A 27,140-nucleotide genomic window follows, 5' to 3' on the forward strand; every position below is an offset into this window, starting at 1 on the left:
TGAAACAGAAATCCTGTAGGAAACCCGGAAAATATGTCAGCAATATTGACCCATGAGTCTTAAACATCTGTTGTGGTTTAACCTCAGATAGCAACTCAGCCCAACAGAGCCGCTTGCTCCCTCAACCCCATGGTGAGGTTGGGGAGAGAATTATAAAAGTGAGAAAACTCATGGGTTGAGATAAAGACAGCATAATAGGTAAAGCTAAAGCCATGCATACAAAGTAAACCAAGGAATTAATTCACCATTTCCGTGGGCAGGCAGGTTTTCAGCCATCCCCAGGAAAGCAGGGCTTCATTGCCCATAACGGTGACTTGGGAAGACAAACACCATCAAAGTACCTCCCCCTCCCTTTTATGAAGATTATCTTCACCAAAAAAAACCCTGCAGAATGTGCTGATGCGTATATTGGCTGCTGGTGGTATGTCTTAAATAATTTTTTTCGGTGTTTACAGATTTTGTACTGTTTTATAAGTTGAAAGCACAACTCCAGACCATTGATTTCAGTAACAGTTGCTACTGACCAGCTTTTTTGCAAAACTGTATCCAATGCTTCCTTTCAGATGTCCAATTCCCTCCTCCTGGCCCATGCAGAATGTTACCTAATAAGGCTATTTTGATTTAAATAATTTGTCAGCACTATATAAGAATCATGAAGCAAAACCAGGCTCATTCAGTGACATTTGTCTGTCTTTTCCAAAAGCTGTCCTTTCTTTTTTTACCACTTTTCACTCCATTTACTGCCAAACTTATGGTTTCTGCAGAAAGGGAACCATTTCCACAGCCCTGCTCATTTGCTCTCATGAATGAGGGAAGCATTCTAAGAAAAGAAGTGTAGAATGACAAAATTTCACATTACATTCACAGAGCGGATGATTTATCAATATTAATATTATTTATTATAACTTTAATTTGATATTAAACAGTCAAATAGAAAAATTAGAAATTCTGTCATTTAAAACCATGTATAACTTAATTTAAATAAGAAATAGATTATTAGTTTAATCATAAATAGTTTATAAACTGCTTTAGAGCCAGTTATAGAACTCTTTCCCTCTTCAAGTAAGCTTTCGAGGTGAATAATGTAGAGACTCAGGACTCAGAATCCAGATGTACATGTAGGTATCATTTGATCCCATTTTGATGTCTTTTTATGAGTCCTTGTCCTCAGACTCCAGATACTCTCTTATTTTTATTATTGTATGGCCGCCTTGTAGTATTAATTAGTATTAGTATATATTCAGTTCTTTTATATGTATATTATGATACTCAATTGGCTATTATTAAGAACTAAGAAAAGTTTGAAAATGAGAAGTGCATAAAGGAGGGAGAGAATTGACTCAGAGATGGTCGTGTCAGATAATAGGTAAAAGAAACAACTGCTTCCATTGTGCTCTAGTCTCAGCACTCTGGAAACTGTGATGACTGCCAAGTAAACAGAACACTAGAGATGTGATAAAGAGGATTTCAGGAGTGGCAGTACTGAAGTGATGAAGGTGAAAGCCAAAAAAAAAGAAAAGCGGCAACTTTTCAATTTTTGGATATGTGGTGTCTTGCAGAGATTTTAAAGGACTTCAGACTCAGAGCATTTACTGGCTCTAGCAGTCAGTAAGCAACTAAGTCAATGTAAGGATGGTGGCCAGTCTGCCTTCTGCATCATTTATGGGTTGGGACTGAAGAGTGCAATTAGATATCCCACAGGGACCACAGAATGCAGCCAGGAAGCATGAAGACATAATATTGTGCTAGTGACAGTGGGGAGCTACTTTAGCTCGTGGAATAGGAAGAAAGACCTAGAGAGGAAAAGAAATGAGAACTGAAAGCCCCTGGACACTCACTTCTATTTTCTGCTTCTCAGAGAAAATAGAACACTCGCATGAAAAAGACTCTGATTTATGTTGTACAAAGTAAAAACAAAACCAAAACATCTCTTTCTCCCCAACTCCTCAGCCCTCCATAATAAAAAGAAAGGAACAGAAGCCTCGAAGTGTTATCCTCAGACTGAAAAATCTCTGGATAAACCACTCAGTGTTCATAAGCCAGGCTGATACTATGTGTGATGTGAAGGGAAAACAACGCAAGACTTAAAAACTTAGATACAATGAATATGCACCATTTAATATGCTTCTGGTACTTAAGATTCCATGTGATGCATTATATATCAATGGATATACTTTTGAAGTTTTATGTTTGAGTGATTCCATAACTTTTAGCACAGGGTTTGTTTTTTAATCTATACAGCACATCAAGTGAATTTCAGTTGCAGCTTCTGAGAAGAGGTTTGGCTTAATCCTGTGTTGTTTTCCAGCAGCAAATACAAGTATTCAAAGAAGACATGAATTTTTACACAAGTATATTACTCAATTGCAGTCTGTCGCCAGTGTGCCTATAAACCTGCTTTTTGAACTTCTCACACTTGGACCATATTTCCATCCTTGGACCTACCATTCTCCATGGGCACAACTATCCACTTAGAGGAAAACTTGGACTTCCAACTCAGAGTATTCTGTTATTCTGTGACCATGCAGAGTGAGGAAAAATGCCAGTGTTTATAAGGAATATGTAAAAAATTACACCTGATGAATCTTCCCTTCTCCTTAAATCCCTCGGCTGCTGTTTAAAAGACCTGTGCAGCTAGGGGTTCGGTAATGCACTGCTTCGGGCCCAGCTCTCCCGTACACACCTGCAGCTATTGTCATTGAATACCCACCGTTTGAAACTCGCCGTGGTGTGCCAGTATTCCTCCCCTTACACCCTCCGCCAGCGTGACCCTCTGACCCGAATTAACATGATCTTTATCTCCTTTGCCAGTTCGAAATCCAGTGGATGGTGATTCACTGCGACCCCTTGCGGCCCCAGCGCGAAGGCTGCGGAGAGCTGCCAGCCCGGGTGAGAGACCTGTCCTGCCTTGCCCTGTTCTGTCCTGTCTTGTCCTTCCCTGTCCGCCGCTGCAGCCCACAGGAGCCTCGCTCTTTGTCATGCTTCCTGGCCGGAGATGCTCTTTTTTGCCATACCTGCCTGGAATTTGGTGCCTTTAGAAATCCAACCCCCCAGAGCAGCAACAGCGGCCTCATTTTAACCCTTCCGTGACTTGCTTCCTTCCCCGCCCCTCACCTACTGCTTGGCTGGGACACCGCTGGGCTCTGTGCCTCGCAGGCGGGGGGACTGTCGCGGCCGGTCTCCGCAGCTGCCCCCGTTCCCGGGGAACCCGCGGGGGACGGCGAGGGTCGATCCCCAAGCAACAGCGGCAGGGCAAAGGGTTAAAGCGCCGCTGGGACTCAGTCCTCCACTTCCCGGCCGCCAGCGTTCCTCCAATCCCCGCGACCCTCCCCAGGGCCGGGCAGCAGCCGGGAGGGGCTGCAGCTGGTTCACCTTTCGCCCGTCCCGGCAGCCACAGGCTGCTCCCTCCATCCATGGCCCGGGCTCTGCGGCGCATCCTGCCCCTGGGGCTCTACCTGCAGGGTCTTTGCCTCTGCCTGGCTCAAGTAAGTTCATTCCGACTTTGACTTTTGTTCTTCTCCCTTGCAGATAAGCCAGACGGTAATCGAGGTAAGTGGGAGGTAAAGGGCGGCGCTCAGGGTTCAGACGCGGAGGGACTGCAGGCCACTCTGCCATACCCTACTGCCGACCCGCGGGTGTGTGTGTGTGTGTGTGTGTGTGTGTGTGTGTGTGTGTGTGCTACCTGGTGGGCATCGGGCAGGTGCTTGGTGGCATGGCGGGGCTTGAGCTCCACGTAAAACTACCGCTGGACGGATAATTTCTGGGAAGACTGGTGTGCGGAGGAAAGGTGTCCAGAGCAGTAGCGCTGGGGGGAGCAAGGGGCCACGCTCAGGGCTCGGGCCAGCCTCCTGCTCACAGAGCCCCGTTGTGGGGCCGCGGGCAGAGCTCGCTCCAAAGAAAACAGAGTCCCCCATTATACGCACGGAGACGTGTAAAAAGCCTTTCCCTGGGTTTCCGCAAGTTGGTGGCGCCTGCCGCCTCCCCTCGGGAGCCTGGGTCTTTGAGAAAGCGCCTCTGTAGATGCTAATGTAATCCTCAGGAACCAGGGGAAGCTGTTGAGCCTCTCAGTGAAATAGGGAAAAGGTTTTTCTAAATTTTCTTTGCTAGCACGAACTCTCAGGAAGACTGTCTCCTTTGTGTTGGCTGAATGAGTAATTCGAGTAGCATAGTGAATTTTGGTGTTTGATTGGCAAAGATCACTTTTATTTCTGTCACCCTGTCATTGCCATGTGGCATTCAGATCCTGCTTGGTGGGGAGCTGAGCCCTCCTCGCCTTGCCCTGGTCCTGCCAGCATCGTGGGGCACAGGAGGGTGGCTGGGCCCAGGGAGTGGGGTTTAGTACCTTCCCTGTTCCACTCCTGGGGGAAGTGTTCCTAGTCATGGCAGCGGCAGCCAAAATGGGATATAGGGCCTGTGATATACATGGAGTGAGGACACAGCTCCTCATCACAGCTGTAAGCCCCTGACTAACCTGTAGCCTCTCATTATGCCAGTCTCCCCAGACTGGCTCCGTGGTTTGCCAGGCTCTAATTTCTCTTTTTTTTTACTCTTTGTCAGAGAGGCCCCCCTGGTCCACCAGGCCCCCCAGGTCCACCAGGCCCACCAGGAGTTCCTGGTATTGATGGCATTGATGTAAGTGTCCTGCCTTAGAAATAGGAAATGCCTCGAGTTGTACCTCTGTTGTCTGTCAGCATTTGACCCCAAGAAGCATGAATTTGGCTGCACGTACACATAAGAATTGATGGGTTTCATATTCTGTAGTCGACTGGAGTAGGGGAGGAAGTGGCCTTTGAGATTATGTGAAAAATTCAGGATTATTTATTTTAAGTAATCAACATCATATGCTGTGATTATCTGCCTTGGATGGGGTGTAGGAGTTTTATAAATCTAATCTCAAAAGGGATTATGTAGAATCACTCATGCTGTATCATGATAAGGATTCGTGGCATTATTCCTGATAGGCACTGTTATGCATTTTCTCTTGAGTCCTGCCAGAAGTTTCTGTTGGATTGTAATGGAGGTCATGTGGATTTAATATTAATTTTCTACAATAAGAATCAGTTCAGGATTATTTCTGATAATCTGTAAATTGGTGTTTTTCCTGAAGGACCATAAAAGCTTGCTGTAGTTCTGGCTAATACCTTCCTTTTCATATCTTATTAGGGAGAGAGAGGTCCAAGTGGCCCCCCTGGTCCACCGGTAAGTGATTTCAGCTACTTTGCATTTACTCCTTTGGGAGAAGAGGTTTTGAGTTTTGTTTGTGTTTCCCTCTCTGAAACATGCTTAACTGTTCATTTAAATCCTGAAGGGTCCAGATGGGGATGCAGGCAAACCAGGATCCCCTGGGTTGCCTGGAGAGCCGGGAGCTGATGTGAGTAAACTTGATTTTCTGGAAATTTGTCTTTATTTTTTTTTTTTAAGGAAAAATACTTGAGTTTAGTCTATTTCCGGAGAAGTATGATTTCCTTTTGAGTTCTCTGTCTTCCTCATAGCTGCTACTGACTGCGAGAGGTGCTTGTGGTGGGAGAGGAGCTTTTCCCCAAGCTAAAGATGCCCTTTCAGAGGAGCACAGCTGGGCTGAGCACTGCCAGGACAGCAGCTGAGAAGCAACACAAGGGCTGTCGGTGATGCCACTCTGCTCTGGAGAGGGCACTGGGCAGCAGTGCTGTGGTGGGGAAACATCCTGCTGCCTCTGGAAGCTGCCTCTGGTACCAGGGCAGAGCAGCAAGGGCATGAGGAGGATCTGCTGATACATCTTCCTGTCTCTGTGGAAAATAATATGGATCAAAGTTTCAACATCATCTAGTGTTGGTGGCCTGTTAGGTCGTATCTCTTGAATAAATTTGTGGCAATAAAAAACTTTCAAACAGATTTGGGAAACTCTTTGTATTTCTCTCTCTTGAGAGCAGTATTGGAAAGCTATGAAATGAGATTGTTGCATTAGTACTTAGATCTTCTGCCAGGAAGTGGGCAAGCTTATGTTTAATTTACACATGTGGAAGTATGCTTTTAACATTTAACACATCAAAAATATAGATTATATACAATAAACTAGCATATTAGAGAGTATTACAAATTGTAAAAATGAAAAAGCCTAATATCTATTTAAAGTTACAGTGCTGTTAGAGCTGAAATTTAATTTGTTTTTGAGAAGAGATTTAGTGGACATGGATCTGGAACAGTCTTTAATTAAACTGTACAGATTTCAAATCTGTAAGAGAAAATGGGCTTTGTGAGTGGGATCTCATACCACTTCATTTTTTCCTGAAAACAATACAGGCCCATAAGCCATTTGTAGCTGGTTACAAAAACCCATAAGCAGATCTTTAGAAATCATTGCCTCTTATAATATTCGCTTTAGGCATAGTTTTATATTCCTTGCCAAAATTCATGGGAACACAATCAGATGAAACAGAACACACTAAACTTAGCTCAGCTTTTGATATTTGTTCACACTTGCATATTCCCTTGTATTAGTAGATGAATGAAAATGTAATACTAGAATACAGTCTTCTGAAATGTTGAACCTTTTTTATGTTCACTTGAAGACAAAACATGCGACCTTACTGTACTCCTACCATGCATTTAACTTTTAATTGGGATTTTAGATTTATAGTACCTTTTGTATTTAATTGGTGAGGCAGTTCTGACTTTTTAAATCTCATTTTATTTCATGAGTTATTTCAGTGTCAAGTTTAATAGGCTGTGAAAAGATACTGTACAGTAATTGCCTGTAATGATCATGTAAGCTTTCAAAAGCAAATTGTCAGAACAATTGTGTGAACACTGAACTGCTGGAAGTGTACCAAAAAAAGTGGAAGTGTAGCAAAATGGAAAAGTATCAGACAAACATAGAAGAAAAACTCTTATGGATATCTGGAAGTTCCTAAGCCATATAAACTGGCTATAAAATTGGAAACAAAAACAAACAAAAGAACTCTAAATGAATTTGGAGTTATAATACCATGGTTGCTTTTTGATTTTATCCAGAAAGACAAGTGGGTTCAAGGACCAGCTTTAAATCTGGCCTGGCAGCTTTGTTGACTTTTTTTTTTATGTGTGTGTTTTGTTAATGAACAGTTTACTTGAAATGGAAAACACAGGTTTTGGTTTTTAAGCTGAACCATGAACTGAATTCACCAATCTCCCATTGAGAGGAAATAAGACTGTGTGAGATCATGTTTTATTTAATAATGATTTAACTGAATCATTTTTGAAGACACATGTCACTGGCATTAATGTTTGTCACCAGAAGCTAGTATTTTGAACTTGTGCAATTCTATCTGTACATGTAGATATTTGAATTGTAAGTCTCCTGCAGTTCCTTATTTCATTTAATAGCTTCATTATTCTATGTTTTAGAATGTTTTCTGTTGTAATTAAGAAAACCACATAACCCTTGCATTAACACTGTATGCACTACTTCCAAAGGGATTCACAGGACCTGATGGCTCACGTGGAGCCCCAGGACCAAAAGGACAGAAGGTAAGAACAAAATTATGCATGAAATTATGGATTTTTTTAAAGCAGGATTTCTGTTTGTTTCTATGCAACTGATAATATGCTGCAGTCTTTCTGACAATATTAAAATATCTATAGAGTACAGGCCCTTTTCACACAGTACAAAGCAGCTTCCATTCCCCCAGTCAGCAGCAAGGAATGGTGATATTACATTGGTGACATTAAGGCTGAGCATTTTTGGTAGTAGTGAGGCTCTTTTAGTCTTGTATTGTAATTATGTAACTGTAATATGCAGTGAAACCTGACTTCATCAGCAATCATACAAATGAAATATAGATCAGAAGTCAGAGTGATCAGAAACCAGCATGTTTGAATTTTTTTGGGGCAGGGGAAACAAAAGCCCTGAGGCTGTATCTTTTTAATACTGAAAAAGTATTTCCTTTGTATCAAGTCTTACTGAAACCAACATAACATTAATGAAGTGAATAATACTGGCAGACTATGCCCACTAAATATAGAAAAAATCCCCAAAAGATAACAACATTTTCCTGTATGTTTTTTACAAAACTTTATGGCTAATGACTCTTGAAAAACTGATTTTTTTTGTCTTTTAAAGGGTGAGCCAGGACTGCCAGGTGCTCGTGGACTTCCAGTAAGTAATATGTTTAGTATATGAAAAAGATTTTTACACCTTAAATATTAATATGAAGGATTCTTACCACTAAATGTAGTGAAGAAAAGTCAAAAACTATTTCTGAGGTTTCAAAAAACTCATAAGTTATTAAAGTAGTACTTCAAGGAACCTTTTTGTCTTTATATCTAAGTGTGCAAATATTATGTTTGGTTTGTATGCTATAGAAAAGAGTGCGTGTGATGTGGTCCCAAGTTTTAGACTTACACCATTATTTTCCATTTCATTGTGAAAATGCTATAGAGACAAGAAAGCCCATGTTTCATTTACATAGTCTACAGTTATTCCTGTTTTCAGCTCCTTGCCATGTGTTTAAATGGGATCACTGAAATCTAAATACTGTATAAGATGCCCTCGGCCGTTCTGAAAACAAGACAAGATATGAGAAAGGACACACAAAGAATACTGTGCCAGTTGGGTGCAGATGGGTTTAACATCCACTTTTGAGGTTGAAAATAATTGTGAACTTTAGGAATTTTACAGGTTGAAGAAGTGAGTGATGAATAGCATGTAGAAATTTAGACTAGGTAAAAACCTCAAGGAATATGAGTAATGGAACAAGACGACTGGCATAAATTGTAATAGGGCTGCACATAATGTGATTAAAAATTAGATTCATATTGGAAAAATGATTTAAATTAAATAGAAGAGGCATTGTATTCCAGTATACCACTCCTTGTATATTTGAGTTTTTGACCCTATCCTATTAACACTCATTACATTTATGATAAACAATCATTTCGATATTTGGCCAGAGAGAAAACGATAAAGTTATTCTTCAAGTTGTTACATTATAGACATGTTAAAATTTAAGATTAATCACTCTGTGGACATTTTACTTTAATTTTCATGGATGGAGTTTCTTACCTGAAAATCTAGAACATAGGTAATACTTTTATAATGGTTTGTAAATATATAGACTCAATATATGAGTGAAATTTAGTCACAGAAAATAGCAGAACTGAGGTAGCTTCTAGGTAGACTGAAACCTTTACATTTTTCTGTTAGGGGATTGAGGTTTTCAGTTTGTTTATTCTAATTTTTTTGCTGTCACATATTACTGGAAATAATTTCTGGGTTGTATGCAATGCATTATAAAATGTGAAGCTACAATGAAGAGGTAGTTTAACTCTGTCAGGTATGTTATGGGAAAAAATGAATAGAGAGATGGAGCACATTGGGATTGTCTAGCCTGGAAAAGAGAAGGCTTTGGATTGACCTAATTGCAACCTTCCAGTACCTAAAGAGAGCCTTCAAGAAAGATGGAGAGGGACTTTTTACAAGGGCATGTAGTGATAGGACAGAGGGGAAATGGCTTTAAACTGAAAGAGAGTAGATTAGGATTAGATATCAGAAGAAATTCTTTATTGTGAGAGTGGTGAGGCACTGGAACTGGTTGCCCAGACAAGTTGTGGATGCCCCCTCCCTGGAAGTGTACAAGGCCAAGTTGGATGGGGCACTGAGCAGCCTTGTCTAGTGAAAGGTGTCCCTGCCCATGGCATTGGAACTAGATGGTCTTCAAGGTCCCTTCCAAACCAAGCCATTCTATGATTCTATGACTGGAAAAAATAGGGAAATAAAACTCAATTACAGAAACACTTGGTTAAAATACTGTAGTACTTTAGCCTGTCAGCTGAAATAAAAACTGACTTGGGGAAAACATACATGATTTTAGCTCCCCATTAACAGAGTAACATAAGAATGAATAATTTTAGAGCCTCCAGGAAAAGTATGTATATAAAATATGTATAATTTCAATTTTGAGGAAGAGATGCTACTTTGGGAAAGCAGAAAAATGGACCAGTTTGTCCAGATAGAATGTTGATTCTGTTCAGAGCAGCAGTTCTTTTGTCACGTGATATTTGGAGACTATAAAAGCAATAAATATGCTAAGATTTTGGACCATTGTTCAAAGCTGAGTGATTTTTGTTTGCCCTGAGAATCTCAACCTTAAGATGATAATGCTTCAATGAACCTCAGTAGGGATTGCTTTTGGAGTTGTCCTACTTCTGCTTAATAAGCAGCTTGTATTTTAAGGTGAATGTGCAGGAATATTTATAATGAGGAAGTGAGAAGTCTTATTTATTTAAAGAAAAAAAAGTTGGATATACTTAGTCACTTCATGACTAAGTACTGTTAATAAATACTAATAAGTACTCTTGTACTTACTAAAGTTAAGATTAATCCTTAGACCGCACATGTTAGGAAGAAGCCTAGTGTTTGATTTTGTAGCTCCATGATTGTTAACATATGCATGCTGAATCCATGTGGAAAGATTAATGCTCAAAATAAATCTCTTAGGAAAGCTTGTATAAATGCAATTTTCCCTTTGATGAATGACTGTAAGGTACTGAAGAAATCACACAGTTATGGAAGATTCTCAAAATGGCCAGCACTTGTCATCTCACCTTTAGTGAGATTAAACCTAATAACAACAACAACAACAAAACCAAACCAAAACAAAAAACCCCAACCCCCCAAAAAGGTAGAAGTGGTAGTGCTGGAGTGTGATGGTTCTAATTTTCAGAGAAAATTTAGAGAAGCTTTTACTACAGACGTGAAGCAATGGGGTTGTTTAACCTTTGGAGGTCTTTTGTTTGATCCATGAGACCTCATTTACTAGAAACATATTGAGCACACTTATGAATCTGCATATTAACTGCATGATTAGCTGAGTGTTTAGGTGTAATTATGCACTGCTTTGAATTCAGCCAGTGGCCTTTTGCAAATGGAGTAGTCCCTGGATGGTTATCCAAAGAGTTCATTTCTCACAAAATCCCCTTGCTTGAGTTGTTAAAATGCTTAGTGCAAACAGAAAACCAGAAGCCTTGGCTGCAACATTATTTAGTTTTAAATTATTATCAGTGTTTTCAAGCTCATCCACTGGAATTTATTAGCCAAGTTAGGACTTCAGGTTAACTTCTAGAAAGAATATTAAGGATGTAATGTTTTATACGCAGCATTTGCTTTTCTGCTTTTGTCACTTTTTCTTCCCCAGAATGTATCCTGGCAATCTTCAGTTACCATCTTTTACTTTCCCTTTCCTCTGTTTTTTTTTCCTACTTCATTTCTCAGGTAACTGTGTTAAATATTTCACAGAATATTCTGGGTTGGAAGGGACCCACAAGGATCATTGAGTCCAACTCTTAAGTGAATGGCCCATATAGGGATCGAACCCACAACTTTGATCATTTAGTTTTAATTTATTCTTTGTCTCATCTGTTGGGCAGATAATGTTTCAAATGATAGGTTTACAAAATTCGTAGAATACTTCTGATTAATTCAAGCAATTTTTTTTCAGAAGTAATTTAAATATGCTGATATCTCTGATCTAATCCTGGTAAATGGACCTGCTACATTGAGTGCATGTATTGCACTCTTCAGTCCATTCTCTCTGTTAAGTTCCCTCAAACTTTTCTATGAGCTGATAAATTTCTAGTGGTTTACTCATCTGGAATATGGATAGGATTGTGTGTATTTAGTGACAGAGAATTTGAAAATATTTTAAGGTCTACTAAAACACAGTATCCAGCACAGGGTACACATACAAATACTGATATTTGACTCTTTGTGGTGAATGGCAGTGGTATTTAGCAGATCTGCAGGGTAAGTGTCTCTGAGCAGGTGATTGCAGACTTTGGATTACTACCCATGTCCCTGCACTCCATGTGCTCCGTGGGTCAGATGAGCATTTCCAAAGTAGGCAGCAAGGATCTGGGGATGTAAGGCTGCAGTCCCAGGTTCTGTGGAGAAGCTTTCCCTTTAGGACACAGACAAAGGCAGGAACGTGGGCAGCTGGTTGGGATCATTAACTGCTTTGTGTATGTCCTTACTGACTGATTGCACTGCAGCTCTAAGCTTTGCAACTGGGTCTACTTCATGGCAAGAAGGGTGGAGTAGCTGCGTGAGGGGGAGGCATGGGTTGCTGAGGGAGAGCCCCTGCTTCTTGGAGTCCTAATTAGTAAGCTGAAGAGATGCAGTGGAGTGGGCAGAGGAGGGGACAGGCTTCTCCTGGGCTGCTATGTGGGCTGGACACAATAGCTCTAGCTGCTTCTTTTGGTATAGTTGGCCTTCTCTGCCACTGTTTAGGGGCATGTTAGGAAAGGGTACTCCGGTGAGAACCTGCAAGTAGTTGATTTCCTTCTTTCAGAGGCAGGTGATATTATAATATTGGATATGTGATGCAGTGAAAGTCTGATTTGTATAGTCAAATATAGACGTGTATACTATAACGAATTGCAGCAAGGAAGTGTAAAGTAATAGCAAAGGGATTATGGAGGTTATGCAAACTTACTTTCTGCTGTGTATTAAATGGTTAAAATGGAATGACCCTGATAAATGCTTGAAATATTCCCTGCATTGTACCAAGTTTTGTAAAGGCAGCTTTACGAATACAATCCTGGCTTGATATTCAGTGGGTTTTAAAGTTGCATTTAGTCCAGGTGCTTTATTACATCAAATCTCAAGATTTCAGTGTGTTTAGGATTTTTTATGTTAGTGTTTCACATGTATCGTTGACACTGTTCTCCATAAAATTTTATGTTTGCTTTAATAATGCAAGACTGAGGGATCAGTTTTCTTAGAGGGAGTGTATTGTCCAAATAGGCAGAAGTATCTTGGACGCTTCTCACTAAAGCGATTCAGATCAATACTGATGGAAAATGTAAACAGGAGCAGTTTGGTGTTCTTTCTGATTACCAAAAAGCACTAGTTTAGTGGATTTAGACCTCAGGGAAGCACTGGGCTAAAAAAGTTCTCTGTTATTATCAATTTAAATACATTGTTAGAAGTAAATGATTGTAGCATAGATATGTTCATCTAAACCCAGCTAAATGTTCAGCTAAACCCAAAGGCTTTAATGTCTTTATTCCTTTGTTGGAGTATATGTGTAATTAAATGCTACTGTAAGGCAACTTAATCAGTAATTTAATTTTTCACCTGATATTGGTTACTTAATTAAAAAAATTATATTTAGCATTAGTTGAATAAGTTTTGAAAATGATTTTGCAGAATCAAACAACAGAGAGGTTTTATATCTTTTAATCCCAAGTATTCTGTGCTTACCAAAATCTTGAATAGGTTTCGAATCCTCTCCACATTTCTGACCTTTTTTCATATTTCACAGGGCAAGGGGCTTCTTGGACCACCTGTAAGTTCATTCTTGCAATTAATAAATATACTGTTCAACTACTTAAATATTCAATAAAGCTATTAGACTGTAATAAAAAGTAATTCAGTGAAAATAGAGACTTCTTTTAATCCAGATGTTCTGTGTCTGTTATGTATGTTTTCTTCAGCTACCACTAAGGTTGCACTGGTCTGTCATATATGGGGCAAGAATATTGGGGTCTGAAGGCATAGTTTGTTGAGAGAACGATACGTTCTCACTCCTTGGATGCTTGTTACATAGGTATTGTATTATTTAAAAATACTATTTACTTTGGTTGTTTTAGGGTCCAGCTGGTGCAGCGGGACTTCCTGGGGAAGTAGGTCGTGCTGGTCCACCTGTAAGTACTCCTATGTTTGCTGAAAATATAGATTTATTCAATTGCTAGAAGTTATTTAAAGAAAAAAGGAATAATTACTGGGCCATGTGAACACTATTTGGGCTATTAACAGCACTTTCAAATGTATTTTTTTTTCATGATCAGGCCAGGGCCACTGACCTACTGACTGCTAGAAGAAAGATTGTGTTTGGAGCTTGTCAGAAATAAGGAACAATGAATAGACCAAAGTTAGGGCCACCTGTTAGATTAGGATGAAATGATTCATGGAGTGTCCTATACTCTACTTTGCCTCATTAAAGGAAAGCTAAAATCAAAAAGCATACCTGCCAGAAATACAGGAAATGTAAAACTTAACATTACATGTAGACCTTTAACTTTTCTCCTATCATTTCCCATATACATTATGGTACATGATCACATACAATTTCTGATTTTCATTTGCATATCAGTGAGCATGGCAATTCAGCATTTCTTCTTAGTCTCATTTATGTGTAATTCCATCTACTGACCTTACTGCTAAGCTGTGCACTCAGTTTCATCACACTGTCCCATTTTGACTCCGTACTTTACCGTCAAAGTGCAAGTTGAAACCAGTTGTTATTTTCTTACTTGAAATCTGAAGCAGCATAAAAATTTTGTTTAATAAAGCCTACTTTTTAATACATGTGTTGTGCTCAATCATATAAATGAATTAAAAAAAGAATATTAAAGGCTGCCAGTCTATTTCAGAAGATGATCCATCTTAGCTCTCTGTGTTACCTGTAGCAAGGGCAGGAACGGATACTTATGGAAGTGTACAGGCTATTTGTAGAATGGAATTTTTCTGTCATATCATTGCACATTCTGGCAGTTGGTGGTTCAAAGGCTACCAGAATCAGAAATTGCCTTTTTCCAAAGCTGCACGTGAGCCTGTCCTCTGCTAGTGAATCCATTTGTATGCTAGGCCTCCACAACACACTGTAATAATGAGTTGCACAGCATAATTATACATTATATAGAAAAGAATGACTCTATAGCTCATGCATTGTGAGAATTAGTGAATAATTCCTCTATATTCATCTTGTTAATTGCTCTTATTATTTAATTAGATATAAAAAATATTATTAAAATGACATAAGTTAAAAGTTGGTCATGACCCAAATATTATATATATTTTAATTCAAAGCATTCAGAAAAAATAATTTGCAGAGGTTCTACATTTTCTTTACTTATGCGAGCACTAGACATCAAAACTTCACAAACAGGAGAAGATCCTAAATTGTTAAATTCATCTTAGGCTCTGAAAAAGGGGATTTTCTCCTCTCTCTACTTTGGGCACTTCTGCCAATTATTAGGATTCTTTTCCTTCAGAACTGAAGCAGCAGTTATAAGACAGAAGAGTGCATAGATGATCTTGTGGTCAGGTGTTTTAGTGTTCTAAAACAGCTGAAAATTTGTTGGTTTTTTTGTGGCTCATATTTCACAACACGACTGCCATTCTACTCAAAAAACTATTTTCCCATTCTACCATGTGAGTCATGTTGTAGGTTGATGTTTTAATTGGCTATCTAGTTTGTCCTTCCATAACCACTTAATTTCTCACTGTTGTCATATGGTCTGAATATATAACTACTGGTTGTCATTATTACTATCAATATATAAAAATGTTTTACCCTTTTTAAGGGAGATCCAGGAAAAAGAGGGCCACCAGGGCCACCAGGACCACCAGGTCCTCCAGTAAGTGATTATGTTTTATACGTGCTAACATCTGAATTTTGTGTTGTTGCTGCTTGAACAAAACTTCTCTTCAAGTCCTACAGCTGAATACTGAGTTTAGGATTTCAGCAGGCTTTTGATCTTACATTTAGAAAGTAAGTTTCTAATCTCTGTGGTTATAAAAAGGTAGTTTGAAATGCAAACTGTAACTTCTGTCATGATGCCTTTGCATTTCTGCAGACTGTAAATACACAGATTTTAAACTTCCCTGTGAATAATAATATTGATGTAAATATAGTCTTTGTCAGGTCTCACTGGTATTACTTCAGCAAAGGTAGACTTTTCTGTGTTAGGAGAAGAAAAATTTAATGTTTGTCTCATGAGACAAATATATGCTTCTAGGTGGGTTGAGTTCTTACGCCTTTCTTGCAATCGGGCTTGCTACTTGCAAGGAACAGAAGAATGCTTTGCAGCAGTGCTTTGCTGCTCAAGGAGAATAGTTATCTTTTTTGAACCTCTTGGGAGTAGGGATGTGTGTTATGCCTTTTTGTTGTGACGATTTGCCCGCCTAGAGAGATAAAACAGTTTGGCAAACACACTGGATTCTGGGTGCTGTGAAAGGCAAACTGCTGGGAAACGTGGTGTACTAACGCCTTTTAAAAGCTGTACTGTTCCTCTGCTGGGAACCTCCTCCTCCCCACTCTTTAGGAACAGACCCTAAGTTCATATGTCATGTTTACCTATGTCATGTTTCTTGTTTTCGTGGAAGTTGCCAGAGAATTGACAGAGGCATTGTAAAAAACCGCAAGTGTAGAACAGTAATTAGGAAACAAGCAGAAACAAATTCCCAATATGGCTGCTTCTATTCCTTGATGTTTTGTCCTTTTTGTGTTTCTGAAGTGCCACAGTCCCTCTTCAACTAAAGACATTGTGGACCCAAATACTCTCGCCTTTTTTAAAATCATTCTGTTATAAATCGAGAGCAGCTCATTCCTTAAACTTCCCTACACTTCTATCTGAAATGGTGTGCTCCCTCCCACTGGGCTTTAGAGAACACAGCTGCTGCTGTGAAATCATGTTTCTCCCTGTTGTGCCTCATAAGCCTCCCGTTAGCTTCCATCAAGTATTTGATTTAATATGAGGAATGGCCTTCCCTTCACTGAGTCCATCTCATTGTACCCTGATGTCTGGTTTATTGCAACTGTCATCTAACAGTACTTGTGTTGTGGGAAGATTATTTTCTCTGAAAAGATCTGAATCTTTTGCTGAGTGGTAGTAAGGTACTGCTGTTATAGAAATTGTCTTGGATTCAGTTGGAAATGTATGGGGTTTGGTTCTATTTGATCTATATTTAATAGAAAATATGATTGAGGTAGCTTAAAAAGCAAAAAAAAATATTTCAGGGTTTTTTTTTGTTTGGTTGGTTTTTTTGTAAAAGTTGATAAAAGTTAGAGGACAGGACTTTGCAGGTACCTGCTATCCTTCAATAAAATCCTACAGTTTAGATGCTTTTTGTGTCAGAGATCCTTTGGTTGATTATACTTCTAATTCTGTCTTTAGATAGTAGTATTTTCTCTTTTGTCTAGTACCTGTATTGCCTAATGAGTCAGGACTGATTATTTCTCTTTTACTGACTTTGATTAATATAATTTAATTTAGGGAACAATTGGCCTGCGAGATGGTGACCTGTTGGTAAGATTGTTTTCCATGTGTTTTTATAAATAATTTCAGACAGCATTATTTAACCTATGTGGTAGTAACTATGTGATTGCTTTTCCAGTGTCCCAATGCTTGTCCACCTGGCCGCCCAGGCCACGCTGGCTTAATGGGAATGAAGGTAAGAGAACTTGTTTGTTCAAGCATTCCTTATGGAGATGCTGTCTCAATGCACTGGGGGTGGTAATTGCAGACTTGACAGAAGGGCACTTCACTGGTAATTTCCAAAAAGGTTACATCAGTGTAGTTGCTTAGGGTTATTCAACTCCTGACTGCTAAAATAACCTCTTCTGTTGAAATCTCTTGCTGCTGCTTTAATCTTCAGGGTAAAATTTATGTGTGGTCTTAAAAGGATTAGAGTATGGGGAGGATTGCTTCATTCACTTTCTGGACCATTTGTAGTCTGACTCCAGAAACTCTAAATATTCCCCCAAATCCTTAGTATTTTTAACTTTTTTCTCTCTTCCTGGGAGACCTATAACATACTAAATTGAAATGAACAAGTTTTGAGTCTCATTTTAAGTAAGATTTTTTTTTTTTTAATGCATTCTTTACTGGCTTTTAGGAATACTGTTGGTCTGAGGAAATTTTTATGGGGTAACGTAAGAAGTACTAACTTGCCTAGAAATGCAGCCTTGTTAGATCCAGAAGCAGATATTTTTGAGCAGGTACTTAGTATGTGCTGTTTCCTAGACAGCTGAAGAAGGTGGTGAATGGGGTTTGAGAGGGAACAGCAGGATAGTTCTCAGCAGTCTGGGTCTGTTTTATAAACCTGTATTTTAATTTCGAATAATATTTATTTATTTATTTATTTATTTATTTATTTAGGGTTTTTTACATTTATTTTAGGGACAAAAGGGTTCAAAAGGAGAGTCTGGTGAACCAGGAAAACAAGGTTATAAGGTAAAAATAAAAAGATGAAAAACTGCTGGTTTTTTTAGCAGACTAATGGTAGTTTAGCATCTTCTTCAAAAAACATATTACACTTTGTTAGAACTATTAATTTTTTTAATAGAATGCATGAAGTGATACTATACATCATAATGCTCCAGAGTAACCGAAGGCACATCTCTATTCTTTATTCACTTGTACTCTGTATTTATTATGATGCAGAAGTCATACTCATCTTGATTTTTACTTTGATCATTTAATTTAATTGTTATGGAAATCATGGCAATAACTGAAGTTAAATTTATTAATTGACAACTTTCAAACATTTAAATGCACAAAAATTCTGTGGACTTACCAAGTTAATAGTTCTATGGCACAGAGGAGTAGTTCTGTGAAGAATAAGAGAGAAAAATACATTAGAGAGGGAAAGGACACAGTGTAAGTTCACAAGAAAAGAATGATGGTAACTAGAGAGGCCAAGTCCAATTCAGCTTGAAAACTGAAAAGTGAACTTTCAAGGTGTTTCATTTGAATTAACCTTGTTATATAACCTTCATAGAATCATAGAATGGTTTGGAAGGGGACCTTGAAGGTCATCTAGTTCCAACCTCCCTGCTCTGGGCAGGGACACCTTCCACTAGACCAGGTTCCTCTGCCCTTGAACACTTCCAGGGATGGGACATCCACAACTTCTCTGGGAAATATTTGTATGAAAAATTCAGAAGATTTGCACTGCCTTGGTCCATGCTTCAATGCTGGTGGAAAAAGCATCAGAGAAAAGTTTTTTAAAAAAACCCTGCACTCTATTCCTAAACCTATTAAAAAGATTACTGATTTATTATAAACAGCTTGCCTTTTTTTTGGGTGGGGGAGGATGTTGAGCAGTTGTCTTATCCCTTTTTACAAATTAAACTGCAATATGTACTGTTGTTCCATTACTGTGCACTATCATTGTATGAAAGAGATCACTATCTAATCAAAGAGGGGGTTTACCAGATAAGGCATTTTTCCACTTTAATTTTCAAAAAATTCTGAAGTGCAATGTGGTATTGTGATGCAGATCTACTAGCATATTCTGTACATTCACGTGCATGAAAATACCTTCACTGCACTTTGAATCTAAAAGAACAAGAAAACCTAAAGAGACTAATGTCAAGAAAATATGGAATAACAGATTAAGAGTAAAATATAATTATTCTTTATATTGAGGTTTCTTTGAAATTACCCTGTTGACTAATAGTTGAATGGCATGTGAACCTGAACAAGTATCTGTCTGAGGAAGTAGTGTGACTTCGTTTGGATTTCTTTCAAGCAGGACATGGTGACAGAAAACTCTAAGGAGCAGATGCACCTTGTATGGTGAGAGAGCAATATGCATGGTATGGGTTACCTACAGATGTATTCCTTTGGCTTTCCCAGGGTGAAGAAGGGGATCAAGGACCCATCGGTGAAGTGGGAGCTCAAGGCCCTCCAGTAAAGTATTTCCTCTTAAATAGTGTTACCTATTTGCTTCAGTATGTCATATCCTTATTCCTTACTATTGTAAGAAACAGATATTATAAAATCTCCATACATCTTTCACTTTATTGTGCCATGTTTTCTATGAATAAAAGTAGAATTATTTAAGTCTCTCCAAAAAGCTACATCATCGCTCGGCACAAAGCTCCATATAGTTCTATGGAAAGGCTAATTTTAAAAACTATTTCATGTCCTGAATTTTGTGTTGTGCTTAGATGGTGAAAATAATTGGATTTTTTTTCTTGGCCTTTCTTTGCATAATTTTGATAACTCTGACTTCAGCCTTGCAAACCTAACGTTTATTTGAAATACGATCAATTGTAAAATTCAGACTTAGCTAAGAGAATGAAGTAGCCTTGAGGATGAGGAGTTATTTTCTTGTCCTGTTTTACTGTGCTCAGTTCTGGCACATACCTCCTCAGCTTGTTCCTTCTGAGAAGCTGTTATGGTTTCCGCAGCTGAAAAGGGCTAGCGAAAATAATAAATGGGTCGTTCCAAGTAAGAGGTACAGGCATAACCACCTTTAATTTCTATGGTCTATTTTCTGATTGGGTCTTATGATTTTTTCTTAGATGTGAAACTACTTAATGCCATTGATGGCCACATGTGATATTATACAGCAGCTTACCTTGATGCATGTGACATCCAAATCCTAAATTACAAAATTCTCTATGAACATAAACATAAAACAACATAAATCTCTGGATTATGACTAGAGAAAGATAAAGAAGGAACAGGCTAAGTAAAGGAAAGTGTGCATTCCTTCTTATGTTTGATCCTGAAAAACTATCCCTGGGACTGAGGTGCAGACATAGCACTTGCATAAGAGCCAGCTTCTGCTGTCTTAAAGGCTTGTAGGGACCAGTTAATTTAACTCAGTTTGGTAAAGTTCTTCAATCACCATGAAATAACACTGTGGAATTAAAAACCAATTTAAGATTGACTTTTCTTCTTTTTTTTTTTTTAAAGCATTACTCACAACATTTCACTGTATCACCAGTTGTTGACCTTAAAAACAAGCTTTAAAATAATTGTTTTTTATTAAAACATAGGATTCATAATATGCAGAAAGCGGTGTCAGACAGAAAACCTATGGAAAAGAGGATGCTTTAGAGGCACAGATGGAGAGGCTGTATATTCCATTCTGTTTTCTTTTATGTTTTTTACCTGAATGAATGGAATCCTTGTTGGGCTGCTGTTGTCATTGAGTTATCATGATTTTTCTCATGTTTTGGGTTGAGAAGGCATTAACTATTCTGTGCAAGACTCCATGTAACTTTGTTAGTAGCAAGTAAAGGCTGCCAGTGTAGAGTCTGGTTCAAGGAGTAGGTTTGCCTACGCTGCGCTGAAGTGCCTGTAGCTATTTCATTAACACAGTTGTAGTGGGTTCTTCTTGTTGCAGAACAAACATATTATGGCTGAGGGTTTGGTCTCTGCAGGGAGGAGACATCTCATGTAGTTTCAGTCTCTCAGGAAAAGGAAGAAATTGAAGCCAAATTTCCCATGAGACTGTATTTGGAAGGGAAGTGATGATTGTTATGGTACATCCTGCTGCACCAGGATGTCTACTGAGTTCAGTCTCTCAGGTATGGTGGGCATATAAACTTAGCACTTGTAGTCTCAAAAACCTTGCCCTGTTTTGTTTGCCTCTAGAGTTCTATAGAGTCTGAAGGTACCTTTCTCCTGAATCTGTCCTATACCCCATTAAGACAACTTAGCACTTTTGCAAATCTGGCCTTCATGTGTTCCTCTCACACAAGTTGCATGGCAAGAGTGCTTCAACTCTGTGGTAACCAAGAAAAGAAATTAGTGGTTTTTTCCAGCCCTTATGGTTTTATATTTATCTTTTATATTTATTTTATATCTATATTTTTTATTTGTGGTTTTATAATTCAGCCAGATAGTTTTTTATTATTTTTTAAATTATAAATTAGTAAAATATCACATTACCTGTAAATTAAGTATTCTAATAACAGCAACAGCTGGATTTCTCCTTTTATACCAGGAAAATAGTAAAATAAGCATAAAGCAAGCATGTAGAACTCTTGAGTCTTCTGTCTGAAAACTAGGGCAGTTCTGACGAAAACATTTAAGCATAACTTGAATGTACTTTTCTTTCTCAGGGTATCCTAGGTATCAGAGGTATAACTGGTATAATGGGACCTAAAGGTACCAAAGTGAGTATTAACCTTTCTTTGCATAAAATGACCTATATTAAAAAAATGTACACCCCTGAATGGTTTTAAAGCTTATTTAAGCTTCTCCTTTTTCCCCCCTTCATTTTCTCACTCCTACCAACTGTATTTCCATAGCTACTGTACTTCTTGTTAGGAAGAAAGGCAGCTTGGTTGTTCTGCTTAGTAAGAGGACGTGTACTTTTCACACCTTCCCCTCTTTACCCTTGGATTTATAGTACTTATGCATGTGTGCAAGTATGTAGTAAGCAAGATAGCAAGTTACAGCAGTTATAAACTACAGCATGTTTGATTTAAAGCTCAAATTTATTAAGTAGTGCCTCCTTGATTTGCATCTTCTTAAAGCCTTTTGCTTCTATCGTCCCATTTTTTTCCAGGATTTTTTGTTGAGAGTTCGTTCTTTTTCCATTCTTTCTGTCTTTAACATATCTGTGTCTTAAATTCCTACCAGGGAATTAATGTTTTTGTAATGTCATGACTTTGCTGGGTAATTTTTCCCCTGTTCATCAAAGTATTTCTAACTGCTATTTCAAAATTGACTGTTACCTTTCTAGTCTTGTGATATTGCTAAATCTCCATGGTAAAAATTTCTGGAAGGAGTAGAATGGAGACGATTCTGCCATTGTCTCCATTTCCAGAACTGAAATCATAGAAACCTTATCTTGTGATTGTCTGTCCTCAGATACATCAAATTTCTCCTGATTATGAATCTTTTCATGAGTGATCCTTCCTAACCTCTTGGACAGATTTGCTAAGCTATTACTATCTTACTTTGCTTTTTTGTCTTTTCATTCTTCATAGTTATTTACCTACATTTTTGTGCTGCTTTGTCTATTCAAAATATTTACTACATCTGTTTGACAAAGGAGTTCCACTTTTCTCTAAATCTTCTTTAAAATATTTTTTCTCTCCATTTAAATTTACTCACAGGGTAGTGATTGCATTGTTTCCTTGAAACATATGAGATAAAAATAGCTGCACTGCACTTGATGCTTTCTTTTCACATTTTGATGATATTCTATTATGTGGTGAAAGATGTAGTATTATTAGGGAAAACACAGACATTTTCTGAAGTAGTGTGTGAAGATCTACTCCTCAGTTCCAATATGATTTTTTAGAGAATGATCTGAATGTAATTTTTTGACTGATATTTTTCTTTATTTAAAAAATATTTGCTTGCATAACTCCATAAAAAACAAGATAGATTAAGAAAAAAATTTACCTTTTCTTTTTTTTTTTTTTATTGGAACTATAAACCCCCTCAGCTGTAGAGAATTTGTAGCTCCCAGCAAACCAGATGGATGCTTAAGTTGTTTGTGTTCCAGCAGTTCATTTTAATGTCTTGTGTTATCTACTTGTTTTGTAGGGAGCTCGTGGGCTTGATGGTGATCCTGGTCCCCAAGGTCTTCCTGGTGCACCTGTAAGTAGAGTGTATGTTAGCCAAACGCTCCCCAGTTAGACACTAAGTCCTGAAACTTTGTGGCTGTGAATCAAAAAAGCCTCTGATTAATCCAATTCTATTGATTTCCCATAGGTGAATAAATGTTATTACAGTGATATCAAGTCAATAATCTCTTAATATCCCCAAAGAATTCTGAGGTAGATGAACCCATTTTAACTTCTTAGTATGTTATGGTTACCTCTTCCTTCTGAGTTTTACTGTCTATTAGGCTGACTTGGAATTTTCCAGGTATAAAGCTGGAACAAGGTATAAAGTTGTAAAAGGGCAATTTGTGCCCTTTGGTGTTTTGTTGGAAGGTTTTTTTTGCGTGTGTGTGTTTTGTTTGGGCTTGGGGTTTATTTCGAGTGGGGTGTTTTTGCTTGTTTGTTGTTTCTAAATTCTTCTCTGCTTCCATAGCTGGAATTTAGGCTTGGAATAGCCAGTAACTCTATGAGTTAAATAAGCAAGTGCAACATCCTTTGCTTAGACACTCCTGAAATCCCAAGGGATGGCTTGAGCTGTGTTTTTTTTAAATTTTTCTGTCAGCTGCAGTTTTAAGAAACTGCATTTTTAAATGTAATATGAATTTGAGATGTCTGCTTTAACTGAGCCTGAATTGTACGTGTTGATTTTCTGAGAGTCTTAGCTAATAATTACATGGAAATGTATTATGGTTTTATTTCTAAAACAAGTTTTTTTCTGTAGGGAGATCAAGGACAGAGAGGTCCCCTAGGAGAGATGGGTCCGAAGGGAGAAAGGGTGAGCACAGACAAATTTTGACTCATGTTGACTTGCAAACATTGGTTACTTAATAGCATATAAACTTAGAGTATATTTGGTAGTCTCAAAGTAATATGTAACTGAATGTTGACATTATTTTCATCTGTAATTTCAATGTGTTTAATTTTTAAAAATTTTTATTATTATTATTAGGGCCCTCAAGGTACAAGAGGAATAAATGGTCTCCCTGGGCCGAAAGGAGAGTCTGTATGTATATTTAATTTCTTCATTTGCTTCATGTGATGCTAATTTGAATATTGGTGCTTGGGCAAAATCTCTCCAAAAATACATCAATTTTTTTTTCTTTTTTTCTTCTTTCAAGGGCTTACCAGGAGTTGATGGCCGAGAAGGGATCCCTGGAATGCCTGGAGCAAAAGTAAGGCACAGCTGGCATATGTCAGAGCTTTGGTAGTGCCCTAGATTTGTTCATTCCCTAGTGGCTGCTGACCGTGGCTTTATGCATGTTATTAGGGTAATTGAATGAAGTTTCCCATACTACAGATCCAAAAGTATTCCAACTTTGTGTTCCAGAAATCAAATTTTCCCTTATGTTTGATTTGCATAAATGACAACTTAAAATGTTTTACAGGGTGAACCAGGAAAACCTGGAGCTCCAGGTGATACAGGGCTTCAGGGACTGCCAGTAAGTATCAGGTATTTTACCTTTGCAAGGGAGGTTCAGTTTAAACCACAGAAAGGCCATGTATAGGTTAATTTGATGCTGATATTGGAGTGATTTAAGTGAAAATCTAAGCAAAAGACCCAGGGAGAGTATGTGTAATGCAAGGGGAAATTCTGCTATATGTATTCAAAACTTTTGCACAAAAGCCTAGACCTCCTTGTGGTGCCACTATGAGGGACTTCATCTCACCAAACATTTGTGGCCACTATGCAACTCTTCTCGCGTTTCTCATATCTGAGACCCTGTGGGTATTATGGTGTGACCCCACAATTAGAGCTGGTCTCGTTGTATTGCCTGGGGCCAAACCCCTTTCCAGACCAAGCAGGAAAAGCTGACCTGCTAGTCTAACACACCTGAGGTGAACAATCATCTTTTGATATTCTGCTGGCTCAGAACATCTGGAATGCATCACACACATACTTTCGGGGAAGGGAGGGGGAACACAAGGGACAGGCACTGGCATTTTCTTGTATATCCCCTGTGGTGAACTTACAGGGAATCAGTAGTGCTTTATGTACTCTTTTAGAAGGTAATCCTTGTGCATTAACTGAGTTTGAAAACAGTGCCAACTGTCAAAAGCTATATAGAAATCTGTTTAAAACACTATCCTGTCGGAGTAATTGCTGTGAGGATGTAGTGAAGGAGCTGTATTAAAACAGAACTGGAAGTAAGTTTTTAATACTAAGTGAACTCTTCAGCTTGAAAGAAAATTTGATAACAGCATACCTGCTATGAACTGTTGCACAGAAATGAGGAGGGAATTAAATGCGTACTAAAGTATCTGTTAAACTGTACCTCCAGCCTCAGCATATGGGGACCAACAATCTATTTCCAGTCTAAGCCAGCAAAAGTCACAATTCCTCACTTTTCCATGCTCCTTTTGCAATTTTTGAAGACAGAATAATACTCCTTATCTGTTACTTTGTAAACAGAAAGAATTCAAGCTTGGTCTGTTATTGGATAAAAAAGCTTCAATATCAAGTGAAAGGATTAGAAATACTCAGGCATGAGAAAGATGTTATTTAACACCATTTCCAACCCCCTTAAAAACAAATAAATATAAATGCTATTTCTTTCAGGGTTTACCAGGGTCTCCAGGTGTGAAAGGTATTGCTGGCCCAAAGGTAAAACATCTTGAGTATTGACTTTCTTATAATACTGTATTTGTGCTTATCAAGTTCTAAAGTATTCAGTGAGATTGTATGAACTTCCTCTTGTGGTAAGAGACAAGCCTTTGCTGAAGGAATTAAATATATTTTTAAATCAACTCTAGTCCTGTGCATTTTCATGATTCTTGTGATAATTGGTGTGGTTTTCATGATTCCAGACATGAAATAATACCTAAACAAGGCCATTTCCTTTTTAATTTGTGGAAGTCATTGCTAGAGGAGGCCTGTGACATGGCTACCTCACTACAGTTGAAATGACGGATCTTGTAATAAAAATAATATTTATAGCTGCCCTAAGTTGATTAAATCACAGAGGTTGTTATCTCTATTTAGGTACCACCAAACTGCAGCATCAATTCCAATTAAACTTAAAAAGGTGTTGTATGAATGAGACTATGGAATGTTTCAGACAACAGTGTTTGAGTTTAGTTGTAAGTAATAGAAAAAGAAAACTAGATTGAGACATGAATTTTGTCTGAAATTACATAGAATAATATTGCCTTCTGTGATTTGAGAGCAGCAATCAAATCTGTTTGGGATTCGTCAGCATGTAAACAACAAAGGAACTGAAATGTGACTTTTGAAAAATTAGATCGAAGGAGTGAGGTGAAAGTTGAAAGAAAACCAAAATAGAAGTGGAAGTTAAAAAATTAATACAGGCTGATTTTTTTTTTTTTAGATGTTATTGCTTTGCTTATTTTAATTTTTTATTTTAAAATGGAACAGCAAAACATTGGCTTTCTAATATTTTTCATCTTCTGTCCAACAGGGTAATAGAGGTCCTCCTGGGGTGCCAGGGTTGATGGGAAATTCAGGTAAACAGGTAAAATTGTTAATCTTATTCAAAAGATCTAGAAAAATGAAATTTTTTTTACATTGTGCAAAAAAATTACTTTTCAAATTTGTTGCATTTCAAATTTGTTCCCCAAAACAGGGTCAACGGGGCCCAGAGGGAGAAGCAGGTCCAACGGGACCCCGGGGACCACCAGTAAGTATGGATTAAATTTCTAATTGAGAGTATGCAATATTGCAGTGTCTCAAGTTAGGGTTGCTGAAGCTATCCATGAGGTAAAATTATTATTCAACACAAGTGATAATTTTTGAGGTAAATACTAATTGTTCTTTATCCCCCTTCTGTACCAGGAGGATGTGCATCATCACATAGAGAAATACAGAAGCACATATCCTATGATTGCTTCTGGCTTTGATGAAAAGTTAGATTTTAAACCTTTGTTTATATTCTTCTTGTCTTTGTTTTTATATATGCCATGTAAAAGCCCAAGCAGAGGGAATGAGGGTGGTTTGTGACTAAAAGCTGTAACCAAACTTCCCTTCTTTCATTGCTGGCATTGAAAAGCTTAAATTCACTGTCAGTAGATCATGTGCTCTTTTCT

At 38.1% G+C, this 27,140-nt stretch overlaps 1 protein-coding gene across 1 annotated transcript in view; it reads left to right on the forward strand.

Annotated features, from left to right (window-relative positions):
- COL9A1 (collagen type IX alpha 1 chain) overlaps positions 1–27,140 on the forward strand; it is a 66,303-nt gene that overhangs the window by 14,720 nt on the left and 24,443 nt on the right. The window contains exons 6-28 of the mRNA XM_018077821.2: positions 2,812–2,889; positions 3,529–3,549; positions 4,558–4,632; positions 5,164–5,199; positions 5,309–5,371; positions 7,432–7,485; positions 8,078–8,113; positions 13,278–13,301; positions 13,606–13,659; positions 15,322–15,375; positions 17,014–17,046; positions 17,135–17,191; positions 17,920–17,973; positions 19,381–19,434; positions 21,603–21,656; positions 23,041–23,094; positions 23,821–23,874; positions 24,049–24,102; positions 24,218–24,271; positions 24,485–24,538; positions 25,657–25,701; positions 26,516–26,569; positions 26,681–26,734. Of these exons, the coding sequence (XP_017933310.1) occupies positions 2,812–2,889; positions 3,529–3,549; positions 4,558–4,632; positions 5,164–5,199; positions 5,309–5,371; positions 7,432–7,485; positions 8,078–8,113; positions 13,278–13,301; positions 13,606–13,659; positions 15,322–15,375; positions 17,014–17,046; positions 17,135–17,191; positions 17,920–17,973; positions 19,381–19,434; positions 21,603–21,656; positions 23,041–23,094; positions 23,821–23,874; positions 24,049–24,102; positions 24,218–24,271; positions 24,485–24,538; positions 25,657–25,701; positions 26,516–26,569; positions 26,681–26,734 (1,170 nt within the window). The remainder of the gene's footprint in view (positions 1–2,811; positions 2,890–3,528; positions 3,550–4,557; positions 4,633–5,163; positions 5,200–5,308; positions 5,372–7,431; positions 7,486–8,077; positions 8,114–13,277; positions 13,302–13,605; positions 13,660–15,321; positions 15,376–17,013; positions 17,047–17,134; positions 17,192–17,919; positions 17,974–19,380; positions 19,435–21,602; positions 21,657–23,040; positions 23,095–23,820; positions 23,875–24,048; positions 24,103–24,217; positions 24,272–24,484; positions 24,539–25,656; positions 25,702–26,515; positions 26,570–26,680; positions 26,735–27,140) is intronic.

Source organism: Manacus vitellinus, unplaced genomic scaffold, assembly GCF_001715985.3.
Source record: "Manacus vitellinus isolate BGI_N305 unplaced genomic scaffold, ASM171598v3 scaffold_4_pilon, whole genome shotgun sequence".
Lineage (NCBI taxonomy): Eukaryota > Metazoa > Chordata > Aves > Passeriformes > Pipridae > Manacus > Manacus vitellinus.